Source organism: Odocoileus virginianus, chromosome 4 (assembly GCF_023699985.2).
Source record: "Odocoileus virginianus isolate 20LAN1187 ecotype Illinois chromosome 4, Ovbor_1.2, whole genome shotgun sequence".
In the NCBI taxonomy this organism is placed as follows: Eukaryota; Metazoa; Chordata; class Mammalia; order Artiodactyla; family Cervidae; genus Odocoileus; species Odocoileus virginianus.
This window is the reverse complement of record NC_069677.1, coordinates 51874996-51901094: the sequence shown is the minus strand read 5'-3', so window position 1 is coordinate 51901094 and position 26099 is coordinate 51874996. Positions and strand designations below refer to the sequence as shown.

The following is a 26099-nucleotide window of genomic DNA, read 5'->3' as shown; positions in this document are numbered from 1 at the left end:
CCTTAGACCATACGCGAGTCATGTGGTTCTGTGTGAATTTATGTAAACACAGTTCTAATGCATCATTTTTCCTGATCATGAGTTTTAATTGTATTATTTTCTTTCATAATACTGTTTGGTCACACAAAATCAACTTTTCTTCTGTAGCTTCTGATCTCAAGATTTTAGTCTAACATCCCTGGGTTTGCAAATACGTGCTTTTGTTGTGAGTCACTACAAAGCATGTGGGAAGCAAGTCAAGTTTAATTAAAATAAATAAAATTGTATGCTTATAATCATCAACCTGCAAGAATTAAAATATTGATGACTCAGCTGTGGTGAAATTAGGGAGGACTGAAATATTGGTCATACCATTCTGTTTGAAAATGTTTTTCTCTATTTGAAACAACAAAATCAAACTAAAGAAGAAACACATTGATTCAACATCCCCCCCACCCAAACCCTCCATCTTCAAACTTATTTCCTTCCTAAAGAAAAATTCCCAGAAATTCTATCTGAATTATTTTTATCTACAGAAACTCTATCTGGATTTTTTTTAAGTCATAAATCCTTCATATGAATGTCTTAGTCTTATTATTGGAGGTAAAACTCATGCTTCATTAGAATTTATCCAACAGTTGTTATATGTGGCCCTGTCTGAGTTACTTTTAATAGATCAAAATAGGCCTTACATCTGACATCCCAGAGTAGTTATTGAAATTTTAACTAAATGCTGATTTGGGCAGCTGACTTTGGACTGCTTACCTTGCAAAGCAGGGTCTGGAAGCAGTTCTGATTTAACCTCATTGTGCTAATTACTGTAAACTCCTTTCATGAGTAGGATAATAATTGTCACTAGAATTGTTGCCCTAAAAGTGGAGTAACTATGCAGCCATTAGATAACAATTTATGGTTGTCTTGAGTGTATGTGTGTATGTGTGCTGACATTTAAGAAGGTATCAGAATTCAAGTAGTGTCAGTTTTTCAATTGACACTTTCAATATAAGGATATATGTCTATTAATGAATATATAAGCATACAGCCTATCAAGACAATATTACTCCTGTTGCACAAAAGTGCTTAACAGTGATTGTTGATATACAGTCTTCATAACATCTTAGCAGAAAGACATGGGAACACTGGCTCCATCCTTTAGCTTACCGCTGCTCTCAGACTGTTGTTTGGAGAACTGTATTGTTGGTTTTTTTCTCACTCACTCTTGTATAAGTTATATACGCTTCTTTATCATCTCCTCAACTAAGGTCTTCTGAAGTCAAGAATTGTGTTTTGTAAAATCTCTAGGTCCAATATAGAACCTAATTCATGGCATATACAGACTGACAGATTTATTTAAGAATCACCTGGATTTCATTTTGCAGTCATTATACAAAAATATACCTTTGTTCACTTACCTGTCATATTTTTTTAAAAAAATTTTAAGCAATAATCAGAGTAGGCACACTACCCAAAGCTAAATACCTGTCAAGGGGATCTCTTAGTCCCCAAAAAGGCTCTTTGTAAACTATGAATTTAAAAAGTTTAAATATACCTTTAGCAACCTGAAATTTGCTGAATTGAAATTTTAGCAACCTGTATTTCTATATTCTGTCAACTTCCAGAATTGTTGGCATAGTCACCTAGTATCAGCAACACAGAACTAAATAAATTTCAATATAATTTTAATCCATTGCCGTTTCCAAAGAGATGCGTTAGAATGGGTTTTGCACTGTGAGATGCCATCATTAAAAATTTATGCAAATTAAATAACAGATTGCAGACCTGTGTATAGTCTCATTTTTCAAGAAGTGGAAATGTTTTTTAAATGAATTCTCTTATCTAGTGAATTAATTTTAATTTGTTGATCATATTTCAAACAGACAATTAAAATTCATCTTGGAATAGTGATAATGCTTTTATGGTGGTGAACAGATTGAATCAGATAACAGTATCTTTTGTAACAAGTTCTTATGTTTTCTATAGGTGGATAAGCGGAGCAGCTGTAGTCAATGCATTTTACTCTTCAGGCAGAAATCAGATAGGTAAGGTCTATTCTTAAATAATCGTATAATATTTCTCTGTTGGTCCCATGCTTTAGTGCTTTGCATGACCAATTTATTATATTCCCTACAAAAACACTGTTGAGGCTGAGTTACTGATTTATTGAATATCCTCCCTGGAAGTAAATGTATCCATGTACCTCTTTTCACTATAATAGCAAAATTTAAATCAGTATAAGTCACATTAAGTGGTTTTGTTTTTTTATAACATTCTCATTTATAGCTAAATGGTTTATCCTATTGCTAAGTACTTTTATTTCAAACTGCTTTTTTAAAAAAATTCCCTTATAGCCCCATAAAGTTAAATTAACTTTAGGGCTTTCTAAGCATCAGCATCTTAAGTGGTTTAAGTTTCAAGAACCAAAGTTTCCGAAATCTGATTTTTTTCTCAGTTTTCTATGTAGGCATTGGTAGAGATGATCCTGCTCTGTATCATTGTTTTTTCCTAGAAGTTTCTAAGAAAGAGGCTCAGAAAGTTGCAAAGTCAGTTTTACTAGGTTGAACCATATGGAATTTACTTAACCACTTTTGATCCAAAAAAAATTTATGTTCTCTAGTAGTAACATCACATAAATAAGCATGGAAATTAATACTTCAGTGAATAATACTATGAATAATGAAATGGCTTAATAAAACAAAGATATATTTTTTTCTCTTCCTGGGAATACCTTGACATCTTGCAGCTCTCTTTTAAGTATCTTACAAATAGATATATTTTCCCCGCCAAGGGTTTTAGTATGAAGAAAGACAACCAACTGGTTTAGTACTTCAGTGGAAGTATTCTAAACCGTATAGCCAGCTTCTCCAGGTTTGTTCAGTCCAGCCCTTCATTTCTAAGTGTAGTTAAAAATCAAGTGGGAAGCTAAAGTTTGATGATACTTCTTCCCATTGCTTTTAAAACTAGTCTGATACATCACCCAGCTAGTAAAATGATTACCTGAACCTAGGTCAGAGCCTGTTTAACGATCAACTCAGAACCCATGCAGTTTATCCTTTGTAAAGTATTCCTAGAAACCATTCAGACCTTTTCCTGGAAGTTGCTCGGTCGTGTCCAACTCTTTGTGACCACGTGGACTGCAGCCCTCCAGGCTCCTCTGTCCCTGGAATTCTCTAGGCAAGAACACTGGAGTAGGTGGCTATTCCCTTCTCTAGGGGATTTTCCTGGAGACCCAGAGATTGAACCCAGCTCTTCTGCCTTACAGGCAGATTCTTTACCATCTGAGCCATCAGAGGAACTGGCTATTATTAAAGACCTCTGCTTTTTCTCTGGAGAGTTTCACTTTGAAGACCTCTTTCATATTCAGTAGTTGTGTCAGGCCTAAAGTCTAGCTCATTCTGCTGGTGCTGCCGTTTAATCACTAAGTCGTGTCCAACTCTTTGCAACCCCATAGACTATAACCTGCCAGGCCCCTTTGTCCATGGGAGTCTCCAGGCAAGGATACTGGAGTGGGTTGCCATTTCCTTCTCCAGGGGATCTTCCCAAGCCAGGGATTGAACCCACATCTTCTGTTTGGCAGGTGGATTCTTTACTATTGAGCCATCTGGGAAGCCCCTCGTTCATTCAAGACTTAGACTAAATAGGATAATTGACTTTTTAAAGGGTTCCCAAGGCAAAGTGAGGCAGCCTCAACTCCATTAAGGCAGACTAAAGGATACTGCTTTATATTAATCCAGCGCAGGATCCTATCAGACCTAGTGCTGAATCATCCCCAAGAGACCGCTCTGGCATGTTCATCCTCTCAGTCCTCTAGAGCAGGTCAAGACAGACTTCGCTTGTCTCTAAATTACCCCTTGTTCCTGAAGTTGGCTCAAAATTGGTCTGCCTCAGAGATTACCTGAGCAGAGAAGACCTGGGTATGTTCTCATTTTGAATTTAACACCCTCAAACCAAACAAGCTACAACAAAAGGAAAAAGAAGTTAAAAGTGGCCTGACGTCTCACAAAGTGGACAATTATCATCTGAATAATCAAGAATTGGCTGTAATAAACATTCTTAATGCATAAGAAAGACCTCTTAAAGATGCTTAATATAAATTCCTCTGCTGGAAATAAGAAATTGAAAAATTGCTAACCTCTTTTCATATGCTTTCTGCTAATAACAGCAGTTCAGAGAAAGGGAAAGTGTCATGCATGAGAATGCTTTGACGTGTACATTTTCTCCTTGACAATTCATTGAAATCTCCAAAATGGAGATGGTCTTAACTAAAAACAATTGAAAATCCTGATTTCTCACTTTCTTCTTCATAAAAGTGTATTTGTGTGCCTATCCATGCCTATCCATACCTAGATATATAGCTTTTGCAACATTCTTTTAATGGATTTGATATCATGTGCATCACAGAATTAGAATTGGTGTAGAATAACATGTCTCATAAATGACCCTGCCACCTTCACACAAATCCCCTAAAGTAGATCACATGCAATTTCTTGCAGGATTGATCTTTTTATGTTACGGTAAAAAAAGAACTTGTTTTATTATTATATAGGGAGTTACTTTAATAATAATAATAATAATAATAACAATATATTATTGTTATAATAATTATAATTATTCTAATAATACACTATTATTATATTAATAATTTCTACTTTTTAATTCATTTCCCACCACTTTTTGTCATAACTCACACATGTAGGCTACATTCCAATTTTTATGCATCGTTGCCCCTTCTCAAAAGCAAAAAGTCAACTTCCGGGACAGGACGGCATGCTGAAAGTGTTAAATTCACTTGTTCCTCTTCCTTGTGTAAATGCACCATAGAGCTTTAGGGACCTTTCATGTCATTAGAAAAGCTGCACTTGAATGTTTTGTCAAGTGTTTCTCTATAAGTTTCAGGCACTATCCAATCATCTTATTAAACTTTCAAGTCTTATCCAAGGAAATGACAAGTCATTTGAGAAGTCTTGCTACTGCTGCATTCTCCTTTTTCAGTAACAACAAAATTCTTTTCCAATTTTAGGTAATTTATAAGTAATTTATAGTATATTCAGCCTGGGTGATCTATGACTACCTTGACATAATTAAACTTTCTAAAATTGTCTTACTCATTGTTAGGACTCTTATTTTCAGACTTGAGAATTAAGAGTAAATTTTTCCAAACATGTTGCTATTTCATTTAATATAAAAACAATGTTTAATTTTTCCACCAAAATTGATTTTATCTGATTGCACTCTTGAGCTTTACATCAAAGATTCTCAAATTGAGCTGCTTGCAGCCTTAAAAAAATAAACCAGGGAAGTGAGGGGATAGGCATGGGGAGAAACAGTCTTTTGTTTCATGGACCAATGGTGTATTTAATTAACTAACTTGTTGACAACCATGAACATAAAAAATGCACAACTAAGCAGTTGGTTATTATCAACAGTTGTGATGTCTACTAGTAACAATGATAAGACTAATCAGTAAAATCCTCATAAATATTTAGCTGACAGTGTAAAAGGAGAAATCATGATTTCCAAAGTTGAACTTGAAGACTAGTATTGAATATGAGCCATAAAAATCTTATCACTTGCCTGAAAAATGTGTATCAGGGTATAATTAAAACAGCAGGATCTTTATAGTTAATGTTTAGTCTTAACAGTGTGTTTCATAAGAGCATTTTATATAATGGATGGATTTTAATCAAAGTACATAGTGTGGGAGATAGTCCTCACTTTAAGTTAATAAAGTACTGCACATAATTTTTATACTTCAAGCTAAAAATAATTTCTTGGCACCGTTGATAGCTCAGGCAGCTACATGTGACGTATAATGTTCATCAGAATTCTCCAAGGACAAAAATTTTGTGTTTTTTTTAACTTAGTCATCTTGATTGTTAAGACAACTTTCCAGATATTTTTTAAAGATCTAAAGAGCACTTAAATTGCCCGGTGTATATTTTTAAAATCTCTTCTGTAAATAGCTCATATTTATCCCTGAAACACTTACAAGGTAAGGTCATACTCACCCCAGCTGAATGACAAAAAACAGCATTTGCTACTCTGTATTAACTAGGTCTTATGTTTCTTAAAATAAGGGCCTTTTGTCCTTTTAATGTTCCATGCAGTAATAGCCCAGGCCTTTGCATGTAGTAGACGTTGATTCTAATGATTTTTTTATTTTTGCTTACAGAACATAATGCTTCAGTGCATGCTAAAATTTTACAATGTGAAAGATAAAATCTCAAAGCTATGAATGTTATGAGGAGAGGGGCGCATAGGGGAGATGGAGAAGAACAGCATAGAGACAAAGGCCAGGAAGAATGATAAGCCATCCAAGGTGTTTTAGCAGGGTAGTGATAACGACGACAGTGGCACTTGAATTGGCAGGCAGGATGGAGGAGATTTAGGATAGATTGCAGTTGGGGGAGACTGGAAGTAAGAAGACCTAAGAAAACCAATTAGGAAATTAAGTAATTCTTCAGGTAAGAAATGAGAGCGTAAACTCAGAAGGTGGCAGTAGGACTGACAGGAGGAGACAAACAGAAGAAATGCTACTGGAAAGAAGGTACAGGACCTGACTGTTTCCTTACTAGATCATGTGAGGACTTTGTGAAAAGAAAGGAGACAAGAAAGATAAATAGAAAAATGTTCACTGTGGGTGACTGAGACTCTTCACATGCTATTAGCAGAAATAATAAAATCAGATGGCTTAGAAGGGAAATGAGGAGTTTGATGTGTGACACATGAAATTTAAACAGTGTGAAGTGTCTTAAGTATAGAAAATTAGCTAGTTAAGACAGGTGTCAGTGTAGATATAAAAATTACAATTCATTTATTTAGAAGTCTTTAGGACACTGTAGGAAATTCACTCATTCATTCAGTTATTGATTTATTCAGCACATTTCCTGAGTACCTGTTATATTCCAGGCACAATCCAATTTAAGGTGCTAGAGATAATTAAAAATTCAAATGGACTCAAAAACAAATAAATACATGTATGTGCAAACAAATCTATGCTCTCAAAGAGCTGATACTTGAGGTGCTTTGAGGAAGACATGAAAAATGAAGGACTAAACAACCATAAAAAAATAAACAGTCACATGCCTTAATGAAAATTTAAAGAAGTTATGTGATTAGGGGGTACTTTTGATTGTCTCTGTTTATTTACTAAGCTATTGTAGATGGATAAATTGTTAGTCACATTAAAAACAATACTTCTGTTATTAACTATTTCTCACAAATATTTGCAGTGGAGAAAAGACCTTCTGAATGAGATGGTAATTTTCCCTTGCTCTAAATTCCTTATAGCATAAAAACAATTTTAACAGATGTTATACAGTCAGTTGTGATTATAAATCACAGATATGGTGCACTCCAGGATAAACTCTTTACTATCATCAACAATAAATGGCCTGAGGACTTCCCTGGTGGCCCAGTGGTTAAGAATCTGCTCTTTCACTACAGGGAACATGGGTTCGATCCCTGGTTGGGGAACTAAGATCCTGCTTGCCTTGGCAGTACGCCCAAAATAAATAAAATAAAATATAAAGACATAACAGCATCTTAATATCCTTTTTTAAAAAACCAATAGGTGACCTGCATTTGTTTCTGTCACAGAAGGTTTTTGTATACATTTAAGTGAAACTGACATACTGGAACGCAGCTTCGCAGGCAAATAGCCAATCTAGTGCCTGTCGTTACAGGAAAAACTACAAGCAATCTTTAACCGTCTTCTTTGCTTCTAGTCTTCCCAGCTGGCATTCTGCAGCCACCCTTCTTCAGTGCCCAGCAGCCTAAGTCACTGAACTATGGGGGCATTGGCATGGTCATAGGACACGAAATCACCCATGGCTTTGACGACAATGGTAAAGTACTACTGATGCTTTTATTTGCCTGAGATATACCCTAGTAACCCTAATTAAGAGTTATAATCATGTATCAATATAAAACACATTTATTCATCAGCATTCATTAGCCTAACAATCACTGCACTTTTAACGTTCCTTTTAAATTGTTGCTTTTGAAGATCAGAATTTTCTAATAGTGAGGTTTAGCAATGTGTGCTTTTTACTCTGACAGAAGAAAACAATATCCACATTGAGAAGACATTGATATTTATCAACACCAATGATACTGTTTCTTCTTATTTCATGATTATGTCTTATCTCTCCAGAATTTTAGAGGACAGAGTCCATGTCTTAAAATCAGATGTGAACTCAGAAAGTAAGGTGCCCCCAGGATTTTTAAACTTCCTGTGGTCAGAGACTTTTTATTTTGACTGCATCTCACACCTACTACCTAGTTCAGAGCCTTGCAGACAGTAGAAAATTGAATGTTTACATGCTGCCCCAGATAGCAAAATAGATTTCGAGTCTCAGTGAAATTTGAGAGGAATAGAAGTAAAGACATGAGATGTGTAGAGAGGTAGGAGTTGAAGCTGTAACAAAGATCAGTTCACAATTGGAAAGAAAATAAGAACAGTAGAGAGAAAAAAATTAAGCCTTAATCTAACTTCAGAGAGTCAGAGGAAGCAAAGGAGACAGGAGGGATATGCTGCTGCTGCTGAGTCGCTTCAGTCATGTCCGACTCTGTGCAAGCCCAGAGACGGCAGCCCACCGGGCGCCCCCGTCCCTGGGATTCTCCAGGCAAGAACACTGGAGTGGGTTGCCATTTCCTTCTCCAAGAGATATACTAAGGGTCTGTTAGCTCAATTAAACTATATAGCAATCTTCACGGGTAGGTATTAATACTATTTCCATTTTTCAAACAGAAAAAGATAGAGACGCATAAGACTTGGTCAAAGTTACAAAACTGGGAATTGGTGGAACCAGGATATGGGTTCAGGTAGTCTGTCTTTATAGCCCTTACCTTATTCACTACATCATAGATAACTGTTTAAAAGATGACAAAATCAAGTGTCAAACATATAATGTATATAGATGCTGCTGAAGATCAAGAAGGAGAAAGATCAATGTAGTTAGGATCAGCAAGAAAGCTCCAAGAGTAAAGGTGACTTTTGTTCATGCTTGAGGTAGGGCAAAACTATGAGTCTGCGATTACTAATAAAGGTTTTGAGATAGGAAGTGAATGCCATAGTGAAATACTGACCTCTTTACAAATCTCAGAATATCAAAGTAAACAGACGTGGTTCAGGCAAAAATCATCCACCAGAAACAAGTCATGATTTCAGGAGTATTTATCTGGTGACCTTGGCCGAGACATCAACAACCAAGTGGGTGAAGTTGGATTAATCTGGATTAATACTAGGGCATATCAGCAAAGAGAGCCCCAGTGGCCTGGTTTTTATCAACCCTAGATGAGAAAGCAGAACAGTTTATCTACTCATCTGCCCGGTTTAATATTCTCTTGCATACTTGGTATGTCAGTCCTTGCACTTTGAATTAAAGATATCTTATTGCAACTCTTGATGTAATGAGTTCTCATTTTACTTAGATAAATATATATTCCAGGCAGAAATTTTAACAAGGATGGAGACCTCGTTGACTGGTGGACTCAACAGTCTGCAAATAATTTTAAAGACTTATCCCAGTGCATGGTGTACCAGTATGGGAACTTCTCCTGGGACCTAGCAAATGGACAGCATGTATGTCGTCAGCCTTCTCTTGAAAAGTTGTATTCAATCTTAAGTGAACTACTGATGCTTTCTTAACAATCCAAACATAGTTAAGGATCTTTAAGTGTCTTTTTTTTTTAACAGCTCAATGGAATTAATACCCTGGGAGAAAACATTGCTGATAATGGTGGTATTGGCCAAGCATACAGAGTGAGTAATAATATTTTCTTTCCATTTTAGTGGTTAGAGTGCATATTGATCACATTTGATCATTCATTTTAAAAAGCCTTTTGCAAAAGATACTTGTAACAATAGAAAATTGAAAATACACAGGGAGAAAGGGGATTGTAAATATGCTAATAAGAAGGGGCAATACAATTGATAGGATTGAGCTGAATACCATTCTCTAAGCTTCAAAGAAACTAAGGAGAAAAGGAAACAGAATATTATAATGACAGAATTGAGGAGGTATGCAAGTTCCATAGAGGAAGCAACATTTTTTCTAAGAAATAATCTCTGAGATCATTTTTTAGAAAAGATAGTCTACAAAAAGATTTATTATAGAATCATTCATTGACGTACTGAGCAGGACCCTCAGTTTCTTGGCAGGTGAAGCAGTATTTGGGAAGATTAATCAACATAAACCCAGTCCAATTACAGTGATAGTGAAGGACTGAAGTGACATGGTTCCTGCATGTGGCCTTATAATGGTTCATACCATAAACACAGAAGAGTATATTGTTGGAATATCCCTTAGAATCTCATTTAGGCTTGCATTCAACAATACTTTCTGAGGCCTTCACTCTGTGTTTGGCACTATTCTTGGTGCTAGAGATCCAGCTTCAAACCCTTTACAAAAGATGCCATTATTTGATGACTTGAACCAGGATTAAAGGTGGCCTAGCAGATACTATGTGCACAAGAAAAAGTAGAGTTTTTCACAAAAGAGTGGGGGAATAATGGTCTTGGAAGTAAATATGGAGTGAGTATGATTTTGAGTTGCTTTCCCAACCCTGAGACAGCCCACATGTGGGAGAAAAAGGCAGAGGCTACTTGAGAGGACATGGGGATAAGGTGTCCACAGGATAGAATCAGGCTACTGACATATGATGGATGGGATATTCACTGCAGTGGAGGAAGATGTAATGTTATTTGTTCGCCACAGAGATGTTTGGGTTGGAGGGGAGAAGAGACTTCGTGGTTGAGTCAGGAAGAAGGAATAATCAGAACAATGCGGACGAGATGACTGGTGAGGCCTGTGAATTGGCAGCGACCCAGGATGATCAAAGTGTGAGGCTTGGGAGATAAATCTGACTGAAAATTTTCCAAAAGAATGAATCCCAGCCAAGTCCTGGGGGATGGTAGATTACTGCTTCTTTGAATAATTGATTTTTTTTTTTAAACTGGATGCCAAACATTGTACATTTTACATTTTTGGGTGGAGAAAATTTTTGTTCTCCTGTCAATATTCTTGAGCTTTATTTTGCAGTGCAGTTAAATCCCTCAGAAATGACTAGATCCTTTTAGATTTTGCTTTTACATCGTGTTAGGTACATCTGGGGTAGTGCTCAGTCTAGGGGTAGTTCTTCACTGCTGAGCAGCACCCTACTGTGTGAACCTAGCAGTCTTCCATTCTTGTGTTGTGTGAGTACCAGGCATTTCATCTCTAATCCTTCCCTGCAGTTCCTTCCCTAGCCTTGGATAGTTTGCCCACATGTGTACTCAGGTACTCAGCTGAATATTAAGGGGATATTGATTTCTTAGAGTCTCTTTCTCTGCATTTTCTCCTCTTCACCCTGTCCTTGGTGTCCTTGAATTCTCAATGCCTTTTCCTCGTCCATTCAAGAAGTCCACCAGGCTCCTGGGGTTTCCTGCTCTATTTTGTGGTCCGGAGTGCTCAAGTTATAAGCTGGAGCAGTCATAGGGCTCCTCTTGTTTACCATCTCCTAGAGATCAGTTTTTGCCTGATGTCTAGTGTCACGCAAACCATTGCTTAATATATTTTGTCTATCATTTGGTTGTTTCAGTGGAAGGATAAATTCAGTCTCAGCCACCCCATCTTGCCTGGATGTGGAAGGCATTGACCCTTTTAATACTCCATGGTGATTCTAATACACAACCAGATTGAAAATCACTGCTGTAAAAATTCAGCCAAAGTCTGAGTTAAGGGTACTTCCATGGAGCTCCTCATGTAGAACAAGTACAGGTTTATAGTAATGAAGCAAATTACAATTGTGCAAATATATTATTATATATGAAGTCTTGCCATGTAATACTCCCTGGTAGATTGTTAACTCCCTCAGAGGAGTAGGTTCATGTCTTTCCTATATCCCCAGCGTCTTTGTACATTAGAGATGCAGAAGATCTGTGTTGATGGCAAGCAAGAAGAAATGAAATATATCTTCTGTGTATCTAATTATCACCTTTCTTTGTATTCAATTAAAGCTAACACATGTCAGAAATTTGTTGTCAATCCCATTCTTAAGTATATTTTGTAGTGGAAAACTATATTTTCCAATAGTGTCTATAAATCCTTAATAATTAAGGACATTTCCTGACATTCCAGTAATCTAAATTCCTTCTTCGTAGGGTGACTGAGGTTCACTTTATGGCCCTTTCTTCAGGGGCCATAATTGCTCATCCTTATTCTTAGAGTCATATGGTGGTAAACCTCTAAGGAATCTCAGGAGACTCCCTTAACTTTCTGCAAGAATCTGTCAAATGAAATCTGTTGTGAGTCTCTTTTTACTGAGAGTGATAACTCAGCTCAGTATAGCAATTACAGATTCTCCTGGCTACTCTTTCTTCCAACTGGCTAGACTTACGCATCTATAGACAACATTTAGGTAAGTTTTTCATCACTTATGTAAATCCATCCTTTCATTCAGTTAACATTTGTTGATTTTCTGACATAAGCTAGGCTTTTATCATCTGTGAATCATTAATCTTATTCTTTTCAGAGTATTTGCAAGTAAATTCTAGTTTTCTTTCTAATCCATTAAATACTTGAAGGTTGCCATAACTAAATGTATCATTATGGTGATTCTGATATAAAAGTTTAATTACTTGGTCACATGATCTTCAAATAGGTTTATTTATAAATTTAGAAATTATAAACATCATGTTTCTATTTCATTAACTGCCTAGGCCTATCAAAACTATGTTAAAAAGAATGGTGAAGAAAAATTACTTCCTGGACTTGACCTAAATCACAGACAACTGTTCTTCTTGAATTTTGCCCAGGTATTGTTATCTTTCTTGATTGATAGATATGAAAATCATTTTGAGTTATAATTTCATACTAAGTTAGATATTGCATACTGAGTTTTCTTGTTTTAATCAATTGTGGCAGAGCATTTGATTGACTGACTTTCATTGTGTGTAACAGTCTATCAGACCATATTAATCATAATTATGTTTCTGGTTGCCTTTTATTAAACATTATTTGAAGAGTAATTGGTTGTGGAATGCAGAATTTCTATTTAATTTTTGCAGTAGGAAGTTTGCTTTTCTTCCATACTGCCCAAACAAATAATCCTTGATGCAACGTGAGTACACTGCTTTCCTTTGTCTATTTCTATCCCTAGGTGTGGTGTGGAACCTACAGGACGGAGTATGCACTCAACTCCATTAAAACAGATGTGCACAGTCCAGGCAATTTCAGGTGTGTGGGTATCAATAGTGTCAAAGTGCTCCAATATTGGCTCCATGATTTCAGATTTGGAGGCTTGTTTTCTGTACAATTTGGAAATCCAGTGCTTTTCTTTTTCCTTTCTTTTTTTTTTTTTTTTTTTTTTTTTTGAGGGTCTCAGAAAGAATTAACTGAACACATCAAGATAAATGTCATGTTTACACAAGCATAGCCTTGACTGCTCTTATCCACAGATTGTATATGACCTAGGCCCAGTTGTTGATGAATTCCAACAAAGATGTCACAGCGGCCCTATTTAAAGCTAGCAGAGACATTTCTAAGAGGCTACAAAAGGCAAAGCCCTAGAACCAGTGAGCAGCTGTTCCAAAAAGATTTCCATTCAATACAGAGGAAAATTTTCTAGTAATTAAAAGGTCCCAACGTGGAGTAAAGTTGTCCCCAAAACTCTAGGAAAGAGCATGATGAAGCAGAGTTCAGAGAACAATCTGGCAGGGAAGATTCTGTGCAGAGGAGAAGGTTGAATTATAAGGTATCTAAAGTCCTTCCCCATTTAGAAAGCCTAAGAGAACACCAGACTGAAAGAAGATCAACCAACTATCATTTGAATGTTAAATTGTAAATCCTGTGTGTCTGTTTTAGGGCCGAGTTCCTAATTCCTGCCCCTTCCTCAGGTACTACACTCTTCACCACCGATTTGCAGCACCTCTCAGGCATGAATGTGTGAGAAACAAATTAAACATTCTGTAGCCTCATTGGGAAACAGTTTGAGAACGAAAGAAAGCTAATGGGCTAATTTTAAAAGCTTCTCCTAAAACAAACACCAACATACCACCCAGATCATTCACTCTTGAAAAAAATACACATTCAATTGTGAAATAATAAAAAAGCATATTTAAAATTAAAGGATTTACTCATCTTATTCTTGCATCATCATCACCATTGAGTATTTGCTTTAATAGTTCTTTCAAATTCATTCATTCAGCAGTTGATTATTGTATGCCTATTATATGTATGGTGCAAACTAAATTTATCCTTGCTAGGATGTACAAATTATGTCCTTTTTTAGATAAAAAAGTTAAGTGTTAGTCGCTTAGTCATGTCCATCTCCTTGCAACTCCACAGACTGGCCCCCCGCCAGGCTCCTCTGTTCATAGAATTCTCCAGGCAAGAATACTGGAGTGAGTAGCCATTCTCATCTCCAGGGGATCTTCCCAACCCAGGGACTGAACCCCGGTCTCTTGCATTGCAGGCAGATCCTTTACTGTGTGAGCCATGAGCAGCATAATCCCTGGACCAATTCTCATCATGGTTTTATAATTTTTAGGTTTTTCTTTTTTTTTTTTTTTAATTTTACTTCCAGTTTTATTGAGATATAATTAACATACAGCACAGTATAAGTTTCAGATGTATAGCATAATGGTTCAAATTGCATACATCATGAAGGGGTTGCCATAACATTAATAACTTTATTGAGCTTCTTTTGTCTCAAATAGATACAAAATTAAATGAAAAAATACCTTTTCCTTATAATGAGAACTCTTCTGTCTTACTCTCTTAACTGTCATGTGTAACATCAGTAGTATTAATTTTTTGTCATGTTGTGCATCGCATCCCTAGTACTTATTTATTTTATAACCAAAAGTTTTTACCTTTCAACTACCTTCATCCAATTCCCCTCCCCCTGGTAACCACAAATCTGATAGATTTTCCTCTGAGTGCATTTCTTTATTTTTGAGTATAATTGACTTACAATACCATGTTAATTCCTGCTGATTCAATAGCTTTACTTTTTTAAAGTTGCCTTTTTTCCTTACTGAAGTCTTTAGAAGTTAAGGTCTAACAATCTGGGGATAACAGAGTATTTATAAGCTCACACAAATCACCATAACAATCTAATCTGTCAAAGCTTTATATATCCTATATATCCTCATGAACCAAAGCATATATCCATAAAAAGCCCAGGTTAATTTAAGTAATTTTAATACAGTACTTTGTATGTACAGCATCCTCAAAGAACAAGGGGTAGCATATTAACTTTTTGACAGCTAATGTACGTCTCTTGAGTATTACCATTTTTATTTTAACCAGTGGATTAAAATTTCTGTGTTAAAATAAATTTTCCAACTTCCTGCCTTATTAACACAGTATCCTGAAGAAAACCTAAGTTTTCTTTTTTGATGATGCAGATTTTTGTTATGAGTAATACTTACGGTTTCACTGTTTATTAGGTTAGCGAAGGCCTTGAAGCTATAACATGTGGAGTTATTCCTATACTACAGAGCCATTATGGTGATTTTTTTGACTTTTCAGTTAAAATTTTTTATTAGGGCTTTTCTACCTGTTGTCTCTTCCCTAGGTTTTTTTTTTTTTTTTCTTATCATGAAATTGCCTGCCTTCAGCCATCCCATTTCTTCATTCTTGTTGTCTCAAAAAAGCATATTCTACAGTTTATGGTAGAAAATGAATGCAAGCCTTGAATTAAGAAAAACGCCGAGTTCCATTCAGGGCTCTGCCATTTATGATCTTTTCCTTAACCTCTGGGTCTCAATTTATTGATACATAAAATGAGAAGTAAGTTATAATGAGAGTTGCTTGGAGGGTTAATGTTAATGTATATGAAATCTCTATTATATGTATGTGCTTGAAAATTAGTACCTGAACTATTATGTAGGAGAAATATGACCAGAATAAGAGTTCCTATGAATAAAGCATATGGATTTTGCAGTCATTCCCTATTAGCTGACAGTCAAGGGTTTTGGCGTTGTTTTTTTTTTTTCTCATTTCTTATGTCTGCATAGTTCAAAATGTCAGTAACTGATCACCAGAAAGTGATCATATAGGTAAACAAGGAATTCTTTTCTACCGTCAATTTTAAACTGAAAACAGTATTTTGTTAAATTATTTGTAACTTTCATTTTATTTGTACTGGCCCCAAAGATGCCTCTTTGGCTATTTTTCATTCATAATAAGAGAAGTATGTGTTGATTTTTTATAAAAGGGTAAGTGGAATGCCAACCTTTTTTCCAGGAAAATTATTATTTTCTCTGGAGATAAAGGGATTTCCTTGGCAAAAGGTTGAGGTCACGTTTAGTTTTGGAAACAGGCTGCTTCCTGGCTGTACAAAGTCAAATACATTTTTTTTTAAAGAACCTTAAAAACTAATAGACACTGAGTTGCTATTGAAAAATTGTGCATAGTGGTTTCTGTAGAAATATTCCTAAAATGAAGGGAGATTTTGTAACTTTATGCTTAAATAACCACACTATCAAAAGTATAAGGCCAGGTATGGTTGCTGTAAAGTTGAATATATACAACCATATTGTGTGTGTGTGTGTGTGTGTGTGTGTGTGCTCAGTTGCTTTGTCCTGTCTGACTCTTTGCACCCCCATGGACTGTAGCCCACTAGAATCCTATGTCCGTGGGATTTTCCAGGCAAGAATACTGGAGCCAGTTGCCATTTCCTACTCTAGGGGATCTTCCCTACCCAGGGATCGACCCTGCATCTCTTGCATTAAAGGTGGATTTTTTTTTACCACTTAGCCACCTGGGAAGCTCCCAAACAACACTAGGTCTAGGCTATAATTATTTTATTCCTCCTAATTAAAGTCTTATGTACTTTAAACTTTGGTATTTAAAGTAAAAACCTGATATTCTAGAATTTTAAATGACTTCATTTGGAAATCTAGTTTTTGTTAGTTGTCTACAGTCACTTCAAAGAATGGTTGCTATGATACTACTTATTATACAATCTATAAATGTGTTTCTAAGGTTATTCAGATATAATATTTCTGTATAAGATATAAGGGTCTGGTCATTTTTTAAAGTAAATTCAAATAGACAAAAATGATACCCATGTCTGCTTCCTAAATAGTAAGGGTGCTAATCTAGATACTTAGATTGCTTGAAATCATCCTCCAGTCAGAATAAAGTGTATTTTATAGATCCTAGTAGTAGTAGTTTAGTTGCTCAGTCCTATCCAACTCTTTGTGACCCCACAGACTGCAGCACGCCACACTTCCCTGTCCATCACCAACTCCCAGAGTTTACCCAAACTCATGTTCATTGAGTCGGTGATGCCATCCAAACTTCTCATCTTCTGTCATCCCCTTCTCCTGCTCTCAATTTTTCCCAGCATCAGGGTCTTTTCAAATGAGTCAGCTCTTCGCATCAGGTGGCCGAAGTATTGGAGTTTCAGCTTCAACATCAGTCCTTCCAATGAACACCCAGGACTGATCTCCTTTAGGATGGACTGGTTGGATCTCCTTGCAGTCCAAGGGACTCTCAAGAGTCTTCTCCAACACCACAGTTCAAAAGCATCAATTCTTTGGCACTAAGCTTTCTTTCTTCAGTCCAACTCTCATATCCATACATGACCACTGGAAAAACCATAGCCTTGATTAGATGGACCTTTGTTGGCAAAGTGATGTCTCTTTTTTTTTAAGAATGCTGTCTAGATTGGTCATAACTTTCCTTCCAAGGAGTAAGTGTCTTTTAATTTCATGGCTGCAATCACCATCTGCAGTGATTTTGAAGCCCAGAAAAATAAAGTCAGCCACTGTTTCCATTGTTTCCCCATCTATTTGCCATGAAGTGATGGGACCGGATGCCATGGTCTTAGTTTTCTCAATGTTGAGCTTTAAGCCGACTTTTTCACTCTTCTCTTTCACTTTCAAGAGGCTCTTTAGTTCTTCAGTTTCTGCCATAAGGGTGGTGTCATCTGCATATCTGAGGTTATTGATATTTCTCCCGGCAGTCTTGATTCCAGCTTGTGCTTCATCTAGCCCAGAGTTTCTCATGATGCACTCTGCATATAAGTTAAATAAGCAGGGTGACAGTATATAGCCTTGATGTACTCCTTTTCCTATTTGGAACCAGTCTGTTGTTCCATGTCCAGTTCTAACTGTTGATTCCTGACCTGAATACAGGTTTCTCAAGAGGTAGGTCAGGTGGTCTGGTATTCCCATCTCTTTCAGAATTTTCCACAGTTTATTGTGATCCACACAGTCAAAGGTTTTGACATAGTCAATAAAGTAGAAATAGATGTTTTTCTGGAACTCTCTTGATTTTTTGATGATCCAGCAGATGTTGGCAATTTGATCTCTGGTTCCTCTGCCTTCTCTAAAACCCACTTGAACATCTGGAAGTTCACAGTTCACGTATTTTTGAAGCCTAGTTTGGAGAATTTTGAGCATTACTTTGCTAGCATGTGAGATGAGTGCAATTGTGTGGTAGTTTGAGCCTTCTTTGGGATTGCCTTTCTTTGGGATTGAAATGAAAACTGACCTTTTCCAGTCCCATGGCCACTGCTGAGTTTTCTAGCACTTTCACAGCATCATCTTTTAGGATTTGAAACAGCTCAACTGGAATTCCATCACCTCCACTAGCTTTGTTCTTAGTGATGCTTCCTAAGGCCTACTTGACTTCTCATTCCAGGATGTCTGGATCTAGGTGAGTACTCACACATTGTGATTATCTGGGTCGTGAAGATCTTTTTTGTACAGTTCTTCTGTGTATTGTTTCCACCTCTTCTTAATATCTTCTGCTTCTGTTAGGTCCATACCATTTCTGTCCTTTATTGAGCCCATCTTTGCATGAAATGTTCCCTTGGTATCTCTAATTTTCTTGAAGAGATCTCTAGTCTTTCCCATACTATTATTTTCTTCTGTATCTTTGCACTGATCACTGAGGAAGGCTTTCTTATCTCTCTTTGCTATTCCTTGGACCTCTGCATTCAGATAGGTATATCTTTCCTTTTCTCCTTTGCTTTTCACTTCTCTTCTTTTCACAGCTATTTGTAAGGCCTCCTCAGACAACCATTTTTCTTTTTTGCATTTCTTTTTCTTGGATAGATCCTACACCACTATTAATGCTAGTAATGTTTTCCACAGCTTAATATCTAATATTTTTAAAAGAATATTCTTTCTAATGATTTATTTAGGCATTTTAAAGTAATGTGGCTCTTTTGTTCCTTATTATTGTATGATTGGGGTTCCCTGGTGGCTCAACTGGTAAAGAATCCACCTGCAATGCAGGAGACCCCAGATCTATTTCCTAGGTCGGGAAGATCCCCTACAGAAGGGCCAGGCTATCCACTCCAGGATTCTCGGGCTTCCCTGGAGGCTCAGCTGGTAAAGAATCCGCCCGCAATGCGGGAGACCTGGGTTCAATCCCTGGGTTGGGAAGATCCCCTGGAGGAGGGCATGGCAACCCACTCCAGTATTCTTGCCTAGAGAATCTCCATGGACAGAGGAGCCTGGTGGACTACAGTCCAAGGGGTCGCAAAGAGTTGGACACGACTGAGCGACTAAGCACAGAACAGCACATTCAATGATTCAGCATGCCTAAGCTAAACCGTCTTTGAAATACTGATGTTTCCTCCATTTACCTTAAATATTAGCGTTTATTTCTGATATTTTATACATGGTGTGAATTTTAGTGGCCCTTGTAGAATTTCTTTTAGCACTTACTAATCTTTAGCCCATGCCTGGAAATCTATTCACACATTTATTTCTTGATGAATTTATAGTGAAACACATGTGGACTAATGTTGACCTTACCTTAAAAGAATCATGAATGTTAGTTAATGATAAATTTGAACAGTTTATTCATGAATGAAGCTAGTTAACCTTGTAACCCTGTTGTCTGTTTTAAAAAAGTAGAAAAGATTTTCAGAGAACTCATAAATTGTTAAAAGCTCATTCAGTAATTAAAAAAACAGTTAATTTCAAGCAGGAGTAGGCAGATATGTGGTAGATAAAGTTCCTTCTTGATTACATGATGTTCAACTCCACATCTCTTCGATATTTTCAGTACAACTGTTTATTTGCCAAGGTAGTAAACAGTAGGAATTTGATAAAATAGCAGGAGTATATATTTTATATAATAAACTAAAATTTTCAAGAAAATTACTTTAGGAAATAATAAAAGATGTTATTGTCTCCTGTTATTAAAAACACAAACAGTGCATAGTTTTCATATAGCATTAAAAAAATTGATGAAATATGATCCTATTCTTAGAGAAGAAATTTACATTAATTGATAATGTATCCACTTTTTGAAATAGATTGTTTATGTCATCCATCCAAAGAGTTGATGTTATAAACAACCAAGCACTAATTAGAGTCCTGGGAAAGTAAATGAAGCCCTGGTACATTATTGACCTAATGTTTCAGAATCAGATTATCTAAACTGAAGTTTTTGGCTGGAAAGAAAGGACCTGGAATGGAAACGGAGGGCTGAGTGTACTTTATTTTGAGTGTCATTGCATGGCTAACTCCCAGTGGTATATTGTGGGCTTTCTTGTTTTGAGGTATATTCCTTTAAATTTCTTTAATATTTTTAAGAGAGAAGTAGAATTAAGTCTTGAGTTTGGACATTTTTACAGAAGTACTTGTCCCCATGTGGTGATATCTAAGATAATGTTCCCTTGAAAAACTTTTAATAAAATAAGAGCAAAGAGAGCAGCTCTTCCAGCCAGTGATGCTCAAATGCTCATGACCCCATCCATCAGGAACTTGCTCCTCAGTTAGAGGAATAGTCAGACCACCAGCATACTGTCCCTCAGCGAGCACTTAGGGCTTCTAATGAAGGAAGAGGATCAGATTAAATGAACCAAAGCCCTTCTCTAACTCCGAGTCTGTGAGCCTAGAACCTTAAAGACTAAGTACTACTATAAATCCCTGATTTCTGAAATCTTCCTATTGTTATATGTATGATCACTTTGACCAGGTTATCAAGTAAATTTGTTCATGAACTTTCAAGTGTAAGAAATGACTCATGGGCATTATTATTATTATTATTATTATTAATCAAATTAATTCAAACTCTACCCTACGCCAGGAGGTGAGGAATTCAGTTTCAGTCATTTTCAGTGTACTCCTTCTTAGGGTCTTACAGGAATCCAAATGCATCTCATGAGCCTAGAAATCAAGGAATTACGTCCTTCTCTGGGCTGCCATGGGTGCTGGCCTCCTTGCAGTCCTCTCATCCTATCTGAAGTCAAGTGGCTCCATTTCCTCCCGTTGGTCATGGTCAAGCTAGGCAGCAACCACTGCTCTTGACGTTAAGTCTCACTGACAGCCACGGACCATCCTATCCAGGGTCCTCTCTGGACCCTGCTCACAGAGGCAGACACGTCCTTGTCATTCACACAACCTGCCTTTACTGGACCGCTCTTCAGGCTTGAGGAGACCTCCCTCTTCAGCCAGTGAACAGATGGATGTAAATTCTTCTGCTCTACCCCTCTCCCCTACCCCGCTTCATGCCGGGAAGATTCCTTTTGATCTTTAATACTGCTCTGAGTGCATGCATGAGAGATCGCTCAGTCGTGTCCGACCCTTTGCAGCCCCATGGGCTGTAGCCCACCAGGCTCCTCTGTCCATGGGATTCTCCAGGCAAGAATACTGGAGTGGGTTGCCATGCCTTCCTACAGGGGATCTTCCCAACCCAGAGATCGAACCTGTGTCTCCTGCATCTCTGGAATTGCAGGTGGGTTCTTTACTGTCTGAGCCTCCAGGGCAGTCCCAAGATTGCTCTAGGAGTCCTCAAAAACATACAACCAAAAAAGTTTACATACTCCCTGAATGGGAAATTTGAGAAATAACTGATGTGGTGATGGGTTACACATTAGGAAGTAGGACTTTCACAAATTCGATGTGGAATGAAATAGGGGGAGGAAATGCTTTCTTTCCCTCCTGTTGGTTCATTGTAACAAATAAACCAAAAACACTGAGCTTTCTTTTTCTTCATAATGTCCTGTTACTCTCTACATGTAATCACCATGACCAGGTGATGGGCTTATTCATTATTTCTGGAGTTCGGCAATAAAAGAGGACTGTGCTAAGCTGCGGTGGAGCAGCAGGGAGCAAAGTATACTCCATATGTTGTCCTCATTGAGATTACAGTGTCGATAGTATGTCAGGAAGGAAAGAAGGAGAAAAAAATCATTACATTTCATGACAAGTGCTGTGATGGGGCTGGTACAGTGAGAGGGGCTCACATGGACAGTATTCCAAGAAGGCCTCTAAGATGATGTGTTGAAGCAGGGGCTGAGGAGTTAGCCGCGTGGTCAGTGGGGAGTTAGCCGCATGGTCGATGGGAAGTAACTTTGCAGGGAGTGGGGTCGGCAGGCACAGTAGGGCCAGACAAGGGCAAGAGCTTAGCCAGTTTGCATAATGGAAGGTGGATCCATGTAGTTTGAGCCTAATGAGGAATAGGGGAAACAGACCATGAGGATGCTGGAAGGTAGGCTGGAGCCATCAGGACGTTGGAGATGATGGAGAGGAGTTTGGATTTTCTTCAAGTCCTTAGAAGGTTATAAGTAAGAGAATTACTGATTTAAATACTTCTAAATTTTTTACTGGGGCATAGTTTTACAATGTTGTGCTATTTTCTGCTGTATAGCAAGGTGAATCTGTCATACATATATCCCCTCTTTTTTGGATTTCCTCCCCATTTAGGTCACCACAGAGCATTAAGTAGAGCTCCCTGTGTTATACGCTAGGTTCTCATTAGTCGTCTGTTTTATACATAGTCGTGTGTATATGTCAATCCCCATTCATTTGACCCCTCCTTTTCCTCTTGGTGTCCATAGGTTTGCTCTCTACATCTGTGTGCCTATTTCTGCCTTGCAAATAGATTCATCTGTACCATTTTTCTAGATTCCCCATATATATATATATATATTAATCTACAATATTTGTTTTTCTCTTTCTGACTTACAACATCACTCTGACTGCTGTGTGGAGAATGGGTTAGAGGGGGAGAGAAATGCTGGGGTGTATACAGTTCAAAAAGGAAATGGCAGCCCACTCCAGTATTCTTGCCTGGGAAATCTCATGGACAGAGGATCCTGATGAGCCACAGTCCACGGGTCTCAAAGAGTCGGACACAACTTAGGAACTAAATAGCAACAGTAATGTGATTCATGTATCTGCCGTGTAGGGAGATCTCAGCAAGTTAGAACATGTTCACAGTCTTCTGACCACTCCAGTCTGCTTGCCTCCTAACCCCACGCCCCCAACCCAAGGTGGCTGAGGTGGGATGGTCCCAGTGGAAAAAGAAGGGAAGGAGCTGGTTCATGGTTGATGGGAAAACATCACATCTCCATCACTGACCCGTGCGCTGCAAATACTGCTTGGTGCCAATAGTGGGTTGGATAGTGTTGTTTTTACCCATTGGGGTTCAGAGATAAGAGGAAATTGGCATTTTGCCAACCCTTCCCAGTTACTCAGGCTAAATCCAGTTTCTGATATCTATGGTATTCTTTGAGGGGGAAAGGAAAATAAGTGTTATCTTCCCTATTAAATCAACAGATACCTATTTAAAGTCTATCATAAAGTTACACTGTGATACCTTTCAAGATATGTTCAGTTCAGTCACTCAGTCGTGTCCAACTCTGTGACCCCATGGGCTGCAGCATGCCAGGCCTCCCTGTCCATCACCAACTCCCAGAGTTTACTCAAACTCCTGTCCATTGAGTCAGTGATGCCATCCAACCATCTCATCCTCTGTTGTCCCCTTCCCCTCCTGCATTCAATCTTTCCCAACATCAGGGTCTTTTCCAATGAGTCAGCTCTTTGCATCAGATGGCCAAAGTACTGGAGTTTCAGCTTCAGCATCAGTCCTTCCAATGAACACCCAGGACTGATCTCCTTTAGGTTGGACTGGTTGGATCTCCTTGCAGTCCAAGGGACTCTTAAGAGTCTTCTCCAACACTGCAGTTCAAAAGCATCACTTCTTCAGCAATTAGCTTTCTTTATGGTCCAACTCTCACATTCAAACACGGCTACTGGAAAAACCATAGCCTTGACTAGATGGACCTTTGTTGACAAAGTAATGTCTCTGCTTTTTAAGACATCATGATTTTATTCTTTGACCAGATTCTTAAAATAACTGCACTTCCAAGTTTGAATTATTCATTTATCCTACCACCACATATATAGAGTATTTATGAATTAACTCCCCAAACCAAGCTTAAGATGCAGGTAATATTACACGCATTTTATAGAAAAGGAAACTGAGGCACAGACAGCCTAAATAAAAACAGCTCATTACTGGGATTTAGAGCATGTGGCCTGTCTTCAAAATCTGTGCACTTAACTCCTGTAGTTTACCATCTCTCTGTTTAAACATTCTGTTAGTGAAAAGGAGTGGGCTCATTCTACCAGTTTTTTTGTTTTGTTTGTTTTAATTTCCTTTTAAACTGAAAGTTCCAAACTCATTCACTTGATCTACGTAAATTCTGTAGAGCTCTTACATGGTGTGGACGTGAGTATCAAATGCTGATGGTGATTTTTGTTTGCTTCCAGGATTATTGGGACTTTGCAGAACTCTCCTCAGTTTTCAGAAGCCTTCCATTGTCGCAAGAATTCATACATGAATCCAGAAAAGAAATGCCGTGTTTGGTAATCTTCAGAAGAAGCAGTGCAGCCCTTGGCTAAACTTGCCCAAATCACAGAAATGGGGAACTCTATCCGAGAGAGAAGGGGTCAGAGAGCTCACTGATTACATGGACGTAGTTCACAGGGGTGAGAGCATGGCAATAAAAATGAACTTAGGTTATTCTGGAAAAGGCGTGGAGGGAGGAGGGGCCTAATGTCTATCAAATCACTCATTCTCACTGTGTAAATTATGCTTAATCTCTAGACAGAATATTACCGTTCATTTCAGTTTCCCATATGATCTGCCAATTTGATGTTGTCTCTTGAGGTGGACTGGAATTTCTAATCAAAGGGAGAAAGAAGAGGTAGAATAATTCACTTGGCCCCAAAAGTACAGCAGTAGTGTAAGAGTTAAGAACATGAAGCCTGTGTACCTATTTTTACCTTTTTCTGCAACATTTACACTCCTTCAGAACTCTTCCAAAGAATTCTTATGCATATTTGGGCCTTGGGACTCAACATAGTTCTAATCTAATTTTACCAGTCATCAGTTATTCATTCTGAGAGTATTCTAAGCACTCTTAGGGCTAAAATGAATGTCTAAAACTGTTTTTTGCTATACCTGCTTTCACTGATAATGAGATTCTTGAGGCTCCCTGCAATTTTCTAAGCAGTTTCTTGTTCTCTCTCAAAACTTGGTCTTTTTAAGAGATTTGTAGTAATGTATAAATAATAATTTTTATATTTAATTATAACTACATTTATGACTAAATAATTGTTATTATAAGTAGCCATTGAATATTGAAGCTTCAGACCAAGATAAATAGTTAATGAACCAACAAGGTCTGTAAAGTGATGTACAGATAAAGATTTGAGACTTTTTAAACTTATAAATCATATTGATGAAAAGCTCTAAGCACAAACTTTGGGTTAAAAACTGCCCCTGGACAGTTGGCTAGAGGTACATAAGAGTTGTGGTTTAAAGATAACATAAGAATTGTATTATATAAGCAGGATTTTCAAAATGAAATCTCTGAGGGTGGCTATGATAAAAGGGCACAACTGCATTTATGTAGCTCTGAATCTCCTGTCTTTTCAGATTTGTCATGATGGAAATATTTTGATAATAAATTGAAATTGTGAACCCGTTATTCACTAAGCTTATTGTGCCAGCCGTCCAGCTTTGGAAGTGCATTTCTGAATAGAAATAAGAGGTTTCTGCATATCCAGTGAGCTTGTTTCTAAAATTCCAACTCACCTGGAGTTCTGGGAGCAGGGATCTAGTCCCTGAGAGCAGTTAAGTTCTTGAGGCTTTTCTGTTCTCTTTTCCTGTCCTGTTGGCTAGTTCAGTTCATTACTTGAGTAATATTTCACAGAAGAGGTCCAAAATCCTTATTTTTCCTAGTGAAACATGAAAATAGAATATCCAAAATACCAGTGTTGGTTTTCCTACCTCTTGAAAAATGCCTGTTTACATTTTTTAATGGTATTGAGATATATACACCAAAAGTTCATAAAGCATAAGCATACAACT

The 26099-nt window shown here is 37.4% G+C and overlaps 1 protein-coding gene across 5 annotated transcripts in view; it reads left to right on the top strand.

The window, feature by feature from the left end:
- Positions 1–25716, top strand: part of MME (membrane metalloendopeptidase) — a 106381-nt gene extending 80665 nt beyond the window's left edge. For all 5 annotated transcript variants that reach the window (XM_020905836.2, XM_020905837.2, XM_070466557.1 and 2 more), the window contains 7 exons: positions 1960–2018; positions 7704–7823; positions 9429–9562; positions 9677–9742; positions 12680–12775; positions 13120–13196; positions 24494–25716. In XM_020905836.2, the coding sequence (XP_020761495.1) occupies positions 1960–2018; positions 7704–7823; positions 9429–9562; positions 9677–9742; positions 12680–12775; positions 13120–13196; positions 24494–24593 (652 nt within the window). In that variant the 3' untranslated portion in view covers positions 24594–25716. The remainder of the gene's footprint in view (positions 1–1959; positions 2019–7703; positions 7824–9428; positions 9563–9676; positions 9743–12679; positions 12776–13119; positions 13197–24493) is intronic.
- Positions 25717–26099: the final 383 nt, after the last annotated feature.